Source organism: Crassostrea angulata, chromosome 2 (assembly GCF_025612915.1).
Source record: "Crassostrea angulata isolate pt1a10 chromosome 2, ASM2561291v2, whole genome shotgun sequence".
NCBI lineage: Eukaryota > Metazoa > Mollusca > Bivalvia > Ostreida > Ostreidae > Magallana > Magallana angulata.
The window spans coordinates 9,076,072-9,087,544 of NC_069112.1; the positions used below are offsets into that span (position 1 = coordinate 9,076,072).

Genomic DNA, 11,473 nt, shown 5'->3' on the forward strand with positions numbered 1-11,473 from the left:
GCTCAGGTGAGCTAAAAGTTAGGGGCATTAGATTCCAGACAAAGGCTCCGAAATGGTCCGTACCAAATAATTTATATTTAAAAATCTTTATTATTTACACTTTGAATATTGTCCTGTGATTTTAGTATTTTAGTTTTTTCCCATTATTCCACTCGAATTAATCAATCGAAATGTGTTTTGAAAATAGCAAAATTTTTCTCATGTTTGAGTTTCGTAACATTTTAGTTTGAAATATTTCCTAAATACATATAAAACAAAAGTTTTACATAATGATAAGGGCTTTCATTTAACACATATAAAAAAAGGCTTAAATTTAGGGCCAGTAGTCCTTAAGAGATTTTGCTTAAAGGGACTTGGACACGATTTTTGCAAATTTTCAAGTTTTCTTTCTGATGCCTAAAATAGTTTAAACTAATCTAAATGAAATAGTAAAACAAAAAATTTAAGTCAAATTCAATGCCGTAAGGATGTACACCGAGCCTGAAAAGTTCGTAATGTAAACAAGACTCGAGTCTTATAGCTTGTTTACATTTCGATGACGAATACATCACGTGACTAAACAATCATGGCGCCGAAGCTAACACCTTCGACGAAGAAAAAAAGAAAACTCGAAAGAATGCGACGGTATCATAGCCAAAATGTTAACATCGGAGATGTAGTACAACAGTGGAATGATATTAAGAGGGAATTGAAGATCGTCAGCGATAGGACTTTTGCAGATTTCCTTATACAAGCGTAAGTATCGCATGCGCTGTATCAGGGGTCGTCTCAAAACGTTATTAATTGTTACATGTTTTTAGTCGTACCGTCATAAATCCATGCAGCCTTATTTTTAATCAGGTTTACGCAAAGATATGATATGTTCATTATGTCATATGTGTTTAATTAGATACAAACGAACCATTCCACCCACAACCTCTGGAGAAGTTGTGTTTGCATCCCCTACTCATACTGGCCCAAGCACATCGACCCCCATACGCCTTACTTCAAAGGGTCGATCAGCCTTGAACATTTCTCTTTCCACGGTTACAACAAGTACGGCCACAGAGGAAAGCACGGAGACTGCCACGGAGGGAGAGAGAGAAGAGTATGCTAATTATATTTCTTACAGTTATGTTCCAAATGTTCAAGATAAATGCACATAATCTCAAACTTTCAGAATTTATAATGTACAAAAATCTAATTACGTAGGCTGATGGGCGTTTCTGTGCTCAGGGGAGGAACAAGTCATGTATCATCAAGTGAGGTTGACAGAGAGAGCCCAAGTCCAAAGAAAAGGTAGGATTACAAAAAATCCCAATTACTGGCTTTGATACAGCCTTCAATTTTTATGGTAACCATGCATGCATGGACATGTTTTTAATAATAAATATAATATTTCAAATCTTATATTTTCTTAATAAATATTTCTCATAATTATGTTTTCTTAAGAATTTTAGTTCATATAATGCATAATACATGTATGTATCACGATATATATATATATATATATATATTTAGGAATAAGGAATTATTCTTTGAATATTATGGGATGATAATTTTGATCGGGACATGATCAAATCCAATAAAGCCCAAAGGGCTTTATGATAGATTTGATCACCCCCCGACTGAAATTATCACTTCATAATATTCAAAGAATGATTCCTTATTACTTATATTTATATAATTTTAAGCCATCGTACGATTAAATTTTTAGATATAAATGTGCAAACCCTGCTGAAGCCTCATTTTGGCGTCATTTGAAGTTATGGGTTATATAGTACAAAATCGATAAGTAGTGTTATCACAGGCAAAGACACTGGAACATGTAAATATTGATTCATGATAACGAACTGTTTGTATATTTATTATTTTTAGAAAACTCCTAAATGAGGGCTTGTCAGAGAAACATGAACGTCCAAGACGCAGTCTACCCTTGTGAGTTTCAATAGTGCAAATAATGGCTCAATGTAGTTCTATCAATTAAATATGCATTTGTTTCTACTTTCTGTGTTCCTAATACTGAACAGTAAAACACACTAAATATAAAGTGTTATTAATGGATTCTAATTACCAGTTATAATTCGTTTTTAGCATACAAATTGCCTATGATTTATCAGAGCTGGGTGTACGAGATGATGATGATCCCACCTTTGAGCCATCCCAGTTGGAGTTTTCATTTGTGTAAGTATTTTTTCTGCAATTTTGTTACTTTCCTATTCTACATGATGACCAAAGAAAATATTTTATTGTAAAGTTTAATGAAACTTGATTTTTAGATTATTAATAGAGTAATTGATTTTGCATACATCTGCATAAAACTGGTGATGAAATGAAATTGACCCCCACCAATTTAGTACATGTATTATCATATTTTCACATATACCCCTATTCAGAGACGATGAAGGTACAATAGCCGCTGAAGAAGAGATTATAGACTTGGCTGAGGAAGTGCACGACCTGGAGGACAGTGGGAACGACTTCGAGGAATGTTTACCCTCAGATTCAAAGGGAGGAAGAGCCATTCCCCAGAAAGAAGAGGTCACATTGGAAGATGTTAACGAGATAAAGTACCTGATATTTCAATCGTGTTTGGCGTTACTCCTTCAAAAATTACATTTCAAATTCCATGTCAAGAGCTGCAAGGAAGATGTCACCTACAGTATGACTGAAAATGGCTCTGCAGTAGCTGTTACTTGGGTAAATATGTTAACTAGGATATACTGTATTGCAAATGATTTTTTATATGATGAAATGAATGTAAATATGTCATGCAATTTTTTGTTGTTATAGAGGACTATTCCTGATAAATTATATTCTCTCCTATTTTTATCAGAGATGTGCTGCAGGTCACAATGTATACTATTGGACCTCTCAGCCCCAACTACCCAATGGAATATTCCTGGGAAACTTCCAAGCATTGTCAGCAGTAACAGTGTCAGGAAATAATTTCACAAAGATTGCTCTATTTGCAAAGTTCCTGTCGTTAGGTTTCCCAACAACAAGAACTCACTCTCGAATACAGACCAAATATGTGGCACCTGTTGTTGAGAAGTATTGGGATAATCTCAAATCTTCTGTTGTGGAGGAGCACAGGTCAGCAAAGGTGGTAGTGTCAGGTGAGTTAAATGTTAGTCATTAAATAAATTAATGAAATAATTTTAATGATCATAATTTACATTTGTTAAAATCCTTTGTGAATTTCACAGGAGATGGTCGCATGGACTCTCCAGGCCATTCAGCGAAATACTGCACATACACAGTTATGAACCAGGCAGACAAGAAAATACTTGCCATGGAGATAATTGACAAAAGAGAGTGCCAGTTGAAGTCGGGTATCATGGAAGCCGAAGGATTCAAAAGATCAATTGCATCTCTTCAAGCTCATGGTGTTGATGTACAAGAAATTGTTACAGATGCACACCCACAAATATCATCCATCATGAGTAAGACATAATTTGATTTTACTATACATATATTTATGAATAAAATATAATATAAGACAAAAGTGTATTTAAAGGCTTATCAATATTTATCTGTTTCAGAGAAGAATTTTCCTAACATCCGGCATAGTTATGATATGTGGCATGGTGCAAAAAACCTTGGAAAGAAACTGGCTGCTGTAAGTAATTCTTAAAAATTGTCTAATTTACATGAAATTTTTATAATATATTGTCGAATAAGTGATGACATATCTTGAATTTCTTTTATAGGTAGCTTGCAGTAAAGGAAATGAAATTCTGAAGCCATGGTTGAGTGATATAACAAATCACTTCTTCTACTGTGCAGACACTTGTGATGGAAATGTTGAAATTATGCAGGTAACCATTATTATACATGTATATTTAATGAAGCTTATAAGACTGATCTTCTGACATGTAATATGTAAAAAGAAATTGGGTATGTGAAGAAGATAAAGTTATGTTTTATCTCTGTAGGCTAAATGGGTGTCTGTGTTGAATCACATTGTCAACAAACATTCTTGGGCTTTGGGGCAATGTGACCATGACCCGATCCAAGAAGAGGAGAGAGACAAAGACTGGCTTTCTCCAAAAAGTCGTACCTATGACGATCTTCAGAGATCAGTATTGGAACCAAGATTGTTGAAATCCTTTCATTACTACACTACCTGCCAGTATGTATTTAAAAACAAATCCATGTCTGACTAATACTAAAATTTATACATGCCCATAGTAACTGTACTGTACATTTTGATAAAATAGGACATTTCACTTTTGCAGAACAACTTCAGAGCTTGCATCTTTCAATAATCACATACTGATGTATGCGCCAAAGAGGTCAGCATTTAGGTAAGTACATGTACGGTATTACTCAAAAGACAGGTACTGTTTTCCTTTAAAAAAAATTTAAGGGGTGTATATTGAAGACATTTTCCGAATTGAAACAAGTTAATAAGAAAGTTAACCCCCACTCTAAAAAAGGGGGGGGGGTGTTTTACCCTTGTGTGTCTGCACCGTATAATATTCACAGCAGAGCGGGGTATCACTAGCGAGCATTGGCTCACAGCTCACAGACATCTTCTCTGTATAACAAATTTCATTTACATGTGATACTTTTGTTTCAGTTATGAATCTTACAAATGTAGATGCTATTTGGCAGCAATTGACTACACCGTGCATTTGGAACGAGATCCTGTCAGGGACAAAAATGGAAACAAAGTGTATGTTATGTAAATGAGATCATAGATAAACGGTTATACAGTTATTTTGATTCATGGATACGCATCACAATGCATTTGTTATCTACTAATTTAACTATGAAAGTGATAGGTTCTAAGATGATTAAAACTTCCGTTTTATGTTTAGACACAAGAGAAAATTTTCCAAAGGTTCCAACAACTGGACATCAGCTGAAGTCAAGGTACCAAAGACATACTCTTACATACCAAAGTTGATGATGGCCATAGTGAATGAATATTGTGGTGGATACCAACTTAACCCTCTAGGGGCACCAACAGTATTGTCAGAAAAAGACCCTAGAAATATTGCGTCAACTATTGCTCCCAAAGAGCCACCACCAACTTCAGTGCTTGTGCAAAGTTTGAAACATCGGATAAAGAAGAAAGACACAAATTAAGTAGAGAGGCCTTTTATGCATAGACATACATCATAAATAAACAACGAAGTGAACAGTAACATTTCGTAAAATGTACATGTGAAAGAAAAATGTTACAGTAGTTTTTTCCACTTGGACATGGTTCACCATCCTACACCAAAAGCAGGCACAAATCCCTTGTACTGGCCATTGGGATCAGGGAACCGCCTTCGTATGGCCTTCACACAACAGGAAGACACCACTCTCCTGTCCTCTCGATGGAGACGTCCATGAACCCACAGAATGTACTGCCTATATGCACTGTGTCTCAATGATTTGTTGATATCTTGGGGGGTGTGAGCCTCTCGAGCAAAAATGTCATTTCTAAATCTTTGTTGAAGATGAAGCGTGAACGGATCAAGTATCAACAGATTCATTTCCTGAAGGAGAAAATAAAATGTTTATATAAATTCTCAAAAAATAAATGTAACACTTAACTTTCTCTTTTGAGTTGGTGTTTTTATGCATCAAAATTAATTGTATCATTCAATTGTATATTCTGGGCTAATGTTCACACCAACATCTTAAACAAATCACTTGAGCCTGTCCAAATACTAAATCAAAATTTATCATGTATAGTTCTTACAGGCCTCAGGCTGATGCACAGCTCTGGTCTCATTTCGCAGCACACCCTTTCTATTGCTGTATTCATCTGCATGCAGTTGTTGCAAACACACCAGCCTTGGACTTCTCTGTCAGGTGAAGGTTGTTGTGGTGGTGGACCCATTTCTTGATTTCTCCTCCTTGTCAGTATATCACTGACCTCAAGGACAACTGATGGGGTGATGGAACTCATTTCATTCAACAGTTCTTTTGCTTCCTCCCCAGAAAGTTGATCAATAAGTTCCTACCAGAGAGAAATAATAAATTAGAACAAATATAGAAGAGTTTAAAAATGACAACAGAGAAAAACATATTTTGTTTCATGTAAATTTACTTACAGTGGCCTTTTGGCTACACTCCAAGTGAAGCTGTTGGAGATTTTCCTCTTCTCTTTCCTCCAGTTGCCTTGCATGGAACACACGCCTGCCTCTTCTGATGCCTCGACCTCTTCCTTGACCTCGACCTCTTCCTCTTCCCCTTCCTCTTCCTACTGATGTTGAGGGGGGCGAATCTGATTCTGTTGTCACCTGAAGTATAAACATGTATAATTTGGTTAATTCATGGAAATAAGTCTTACATATACTCTATTTTAATGGCAATAAACTCCTATGGTGTTTAAAAAATAAAAATATTGGCAGATAAATGGAGACTCAAAGTGCTAAATTAGGCCTATTGCATTCTTTTTATGCACTTATGTATGTTTCATTCTAGTTTAACAGACTGTAGAGAAATTAAAATAAACCATTTTTAAAATATTATTTTATTTTTAAGGCAAAAAAGAGAACACATTGGTTTTAATGTACTGAAAAAAACACCTTGCCTGTTCCTGGCTCTCGTCCTCCGATTCCGAGCTGCTCGATTTCTCAACTAGCGTTCTTTGTCTTTTCTGCTGCGTCTGAACATTTGTATAAAATGAAAATGTCACAATTCTTTCAATTTACACGTTAAACTCATTACTTAGCCTATCTTACTTTCATAATTGTGAAAATGCGATATTTTTTGAATTTTGATATGACCCCTTACAGAAGTAAACATTAACTGAATACGTCGTTTGTGGCGATATATTTGGTATAATTTGAGTTAAGTACCAAGCTGAATATTTGAAAACTGATAATAATACATAAGAGCTGAAAGTGTACATGTTTCTACCGCGTAAACTAAACATTTATCGAATCTTACCTCTTTCCTTCTCGTCCACATGTTGCATATGTTGACACTTAGCGCCAAAATGGATGCGCGCGCAGCATACGGAGACGTCACGACGAAAACAAAGTTTGTTTACAATCGCCGTATAAAAGCTAAGATTTTATTGATTTAGAGGGGATTATCGATTTAAAAACAGAACACAATGTTGATTATTCGATATAATCTATATATTTTGAGCGTAATTTCTATTTTTCAAAATTTGCAAAAATCGTGTCCAAGTCCCTTTAATAACTCAAAAACAGTAAGGATCTCGATATGACTGTCTCTGGAATAGTTGTTTGTTGGGATCTCATAAAGGTCGTTACAATGTTATTTTGTTAGTGATTTGTGTAGTGTGAGTGTAAAAAGCTTTATATGTTAACATGTAACTGTTTTCAATTGGCATGTTGACAAGAGTGTCTTTGTGCGTAAAACTGGCATAAAGTTACCACAGAAAGAATGATGGTTTATACAGGGGGCTTTAATTCATGAGAAAAAAAATTAAGTCATTGTTGTTAAGTTCTTTTAGTGCACAATCCTTAAAGACGAGAATCGGAAAACAAAACATCCCTTTTTTTTCTTGTAAAACACAAAATACGTTTTGAAAAATATTCTATGCATTACATTTTAGTTATCATACTGTATGCATTTAAAATCCACCTTGAATCAGAGCTCTGTGCGTATCATTACATAAGCTATCCCTCGCCCGCGGCCGAGAAAATCGGTCACCATGGTCCCGGCTGGACTACCTAGCGGTCAGCGGTTATCTAATACACGAGAGTTGCGTCTCTCATGTATGAGTTAATTTAGCTGCAAACTCAAGAATTGTTTTAGTTATGATCAGACTTTAAGGTTTATTCTTCAATTGGATTAAACAATAGGATGTCAATTTAGAAATCGTTCAGCTAATTAATTAAAGCAATGCCATTCTCAATCTAATGCAATATCAGACATATAGATCAAGTGGGTTTTAAGTGAAAAAAAAGAATTTCTATTTAATGGATTTTAGTAATTAAATTGCAAACTTTTCAAATCTTCCTAGGTTCTGAGCTGTGCGTGTGTATGCGTTAAACCTTTACGTAATTTATCCTTCGCCCGCAGCCGAGGAAATCAGCCACGGCTGCACTACCAAGCGGTAAACGGTTATCTTACACACAAGATTCCCACCGGCACACATGAACATGGACGTGTGTGGGTTTATATAGCCGTAAATACACTGTACACTGGTTTAATTTTATCTATACTACTATATTAAAATGATAGACTCGAATTTTTTGTCTTTAATACCGAGAAATCGGAAAAATACTGTCTTTTGTTTTATATATTTTAAACATCATTGGGACTTGAAGATTACCAATTTGTTTTTATTTTTTCTCAGTTACGCTTCGCTAATTAATAATCAACAAAAATTCCTCATAAAATCCCGGAAATCACCTGGATTGTTTGGATTTTACAATCTTGCGCTTGCGCAATACATTCACGCTAACGGGATCCTTATTTTATGTTTCCACAATATCACATCTGCATGAATAAACTCAGAAATGATAATACAAATACGCGTAAATTTTCATTGGACTTCAGCTATATATTCTGTTCATAATAAAAAATATCAATCATTTCTTATGAAAGAAAGTATAAAATAACAAATATACATTTCAACTAAGTACTTACTTTTGTCTTCGTGATGACGAAAAATATTTGATTTCATGCAAAAAAGTTACATTATATTTGTTAGGAGAGTGAAGATGGATTATGTTTTATCGTAAAAATGAATAATGTCCTACGGACACAGTTTTACAAAGAAAATACGTGTACGTTGGTGAAAAGGTGTTGAATTCTTCCATTCTATGGATTAAAATTTTTAGCTGAAAGGTATTTGAAGTCTCAAAAAGGTTCTTTGTGATGAATTTGACTGTTATTTTCAAGGCAACTTCATAAACTTTCTGTAAAATCGTTCCGGAGCGATTCTGCAATTTTCTGCTACATTACGGGTACATAAGGGAGGCATTCTAACCATGCTAACTGTGGTGAGGGCCTTTCCCGAGACACAGTTAGATTATTCAAACTATGGAAAGTGTAGTGAAATTAATAGCATTATTGTAGGCTTATAGCTTTGTTATGTAAATGTCAATACAAAGGTGTGTCGATGTACCTATTTTGTAAATGTCCGATATGCAATGTCAAACCGTGCACGCACGGGTCAAAGTCTAGTGGTATAAAAGTTTGTTCATTTTGTATTTATTTAAATACATTGGAGAGTAAATTAAAAAATCGTTCTGAAAATAATAAAAGCGATATTACTCCAAATCGGAAATACTAGTCAGACATATTTAAATGGTTGGTTTGTAAGTCTTAAATGTTTAAGACAGTACAAATAATGTTTTCAATCAACACCAAAATAACAACACAAATATTAAAACCTTTAAATAATGATCATCCCTCGCACATGGCCGAGGAGATCCCGCGCAATTGGACATCTTCTACATGTTCCTTATCACCCATGCATGGTTGGTATATTGTACAAACGCAACTATTTTGATTATGTTTTCAACTATTATATTGGTTTAAGATGAAGAGATAAATTTATTGTACTTGTACAGTTAATTTGGCATTGATTAATACGACAGCGTACAAAGTAATTTACATATCAAATCAAATTATGATCAAAGTTCCATGTCACATGTTTGTAGTAGGTGCTGGCACGATAAAAGAATGTCCTGATTTGAGGCATTCGATGATTATTTTAAAGAATATTCACATGAGTTTTGAAACAAGTATTGTTTAGATTCTATCGGTCACATATTAAAAACTTCTGTAATGTTTCTACATGGTCGTTCGTTTATTGTTAAAACGAACTTATTTCTGTGTTGCTCTCCCACCGCCCCGCTGCCAAGTGCTCTTTTTTTTTTACTTATTCCAGATCTGTCGAAAATCATTTGAAAGTGACTTCTTCTTATGTGTATCATTTTTTCTGAACGTGATTCTCTTTCCCACCCGTTTTTTTTATTGTTCAGTCTTTGTAAACAACTTTCTTTATTGCGTAAATTCAATCGCCACGTGCTACCGAAAATCTTGTGTCGCTTCAGCGCACTGTCTTTACTACTTTTGGGGAATAATCTTTATTTGTAAAACTCGCTTGTAGTGAAGGACCCTTTTTAGACGGTGGCTATAAATAGCCACGGTCTATTGCTACGGTCCTGACCGGAAGAGTATTTCTCACGGGGACCCTAGCGGATAAGGAACGATAACTCTGTTAACTATGCAGTGTTACAGGCAATGTTTTATCTATGTGTCGATTTCAGTATGAGAACTAATTTTAATCTTGTCAGATATTTTAAGCATTATAGCTGTTAATTATTTTGTACATTCATTTAAATAATGTATGGAATTGTGTTTTATTTTAAATGAGCAGTTACCCTGTCTGCTTATGCGGTATTGATAATTTATGCACCAACTGCCAGTTGTGACGTTAACTCTGTATCAGGACTACATAAACTATATCACTGCGATAATTGGCCAAGATATCTCACAATAATCGCTTCTTGTTTTTTTTTTTTTTATGATGCAAACAATTGTCAGAAACACATTATTTAAACTAGTTCGCCATTTCATATTTGAGCAATTATGCTTCATCGATAAATTCACTCATTTTCAACGGATTAGTTTTAGTTGAGGCAGTATATTTATTTTGTTGTAGCTTATTCCAAAGCATTCACAACAGATACTGACAATGAATATTACATTAATTACATTTTATCGAACTTCAACCGATCAATGGCACACTTTCTTCTACAAGTGTGCATGTGTTTTCAAACATTCAATAAACATTCAATTTACAATACAAATGTGTTTAATAATTTTGGACTGACCTGTGATTTACAATGTACTTTATTTGTAACTCACTCAGTCTGTAGAAACATTAATTTTATAACAGGCACCTCAATATTCATCAGACAATATTTACTACCGATGTTGACGCTTTATTTGATACTGACTTTCTCTCAAACACGCTATTCGACGTCGGATTGTAAAATTCACGTGCAAATCGAGTCGCCATTTTACAATTTTGCATGTATATAAAGAAACCAAATTTTACGATGTTTCAAAGATTTTCAGTTCAGATATTTTGTAAGCAAATAAGGGATTGAAGACATATGCTGTAAAACGTCTTGTGGATTTCACGGCGCGTCAGCTCGTTTATCTTTAATTTGCAACAAACGCTAGCTTTTTTGTGAGAAAAAACAATCGGTTTAACTCATATATTCCATATGCATTCATGGTACATTGTGAACAGTAATGTAAGATATAATAATTTTAACTAAACAGTTTCTGTCGATTTTTTTCACAATGAACTAAATAACGCAATTCGATGAGCGAAGTACAAATCCATATGCGCCTGTCCCTGCTAAATGTATTAGAGAATCTTTTCTTTGGTTTTGGGGGAATTTTTTTTTTTGATAACATTATTTACATATGTACGTAAACATCGCCCCGTTTGTTCTCAAATAATTTTTAACTCGCGAGTACAACTCTATTATGAGCTTTCTTCGACATTTATTTCGAAGTGTTCGCATCATTTTGTCAACATGCA

The 11,473-nt window shown here is 34.6% G+C and overlaps 2 protein-coding genes across 2 annotated transcripts; one reads left to right on the top strand and one right to left on the bottom strand.

Moving 5' to 3' along the window:
* The first annotated feature begins 310 nt into the window (after window positions 1-310).
* On the top strand, window positions 311-5,076 carry LOC128173863 (uncharacterized). Its single transcript, XM_052839547.1, has 14 exons — window positions 311-735; window positions 890-1,087; window positions 1,192-1,278; window positions 1,858-1,917; window positions 2,074-2,163; window positions 2,376-2,679; window positions 2,816-3,098; window positions 3,189-3,425; window positions 3,525-3,601; window positions 3,693-3,800; window positions 3,918-4,114; window positions 4,221-4,289; window positions 4,565-4,660; window positions 4,806-5,076. Exons 1-14 carry the CDS (start codon window positions 566-568, stop codon window positions 5,074-5,076), a joined length of 2,247 nt encoding a protein of 748 aa, XP_052695507.1. The 5' UTR covers window positions 311-565.
* On the bottom strand, window positions 4,193-6,239 carry LOC128171328 (P2X purinoceptor 7-like). The gene is made up of 3 exons (XM_052837098.1): window positions 6,036-6,239; window positions 5,681-5,941; window positions 4,193-5,474 (listed from the first exon to the last, which is right to left on the bottom strand). The coding sequence occupies exons 1-3, from the start codon at window positions 6,237-6,239 to the stop codon at window positions 5,199-5,201; spliced, it is 741 nt and encodes a 246-aa protein (XP_052693058.1). The 3' UTR covers window positions 4,193-5,198.
* Window positions 6,240-11,473: the final 5,234 nt, after the last annotated feature.

What these genes read in the sequence shown, in the direction of transcription:
- LOC128173863 (XM_052839547.1), top strand. Translation starts at nt 566, where the DNA reads ATGGCGCCGAAGCTAACACCTTCGACGAAGAAAAAAAGAAAACTCGAA. An exon ending in ACGGAGGGAGAGAGAGAAGA is followed by an intron (nt 1,088 to 1,191) that starts GTATGCTAATTA and finishes CTAATTACGTAG; the next exon opens with GCTGATGGGCGTTTCTGTGC. An exon ending in AGCAAAGGTGGTAGTGTCAG is followed by an intron (nt 3,099 to 3,188) that starts GTGAGTTAAATG and finishes TGAATTTCACAG; the next exon opens with GAGATGGTCGCATGGACTCT.
- LOC128171328 (XM_052837098.1), bottom strand. Translation starts at nt 6,239, where the DNA reads ATGTTTATACTTCAGGTGACAACAGAATCAGATTCGCCCCCCTCAACA. An exon ending in AGTGTAGCCAAAAGGCCACT is followed by an intron (nt 5,942 to 6,035) that starts GTAAGTAAATTT and finishes TCTCTCTGGTAG; the next exon opens with GAACTTATTGATCAACTTTC. An exon ending in TGTGCATCAGCCTGAGGCCT is followed by an intron (nt 5,475 to 5,680) that starts GTAAGAACTATA and finishes TTTCTCCTTCAG; the next exon opens with GAAATGAATCTGTTGATACT.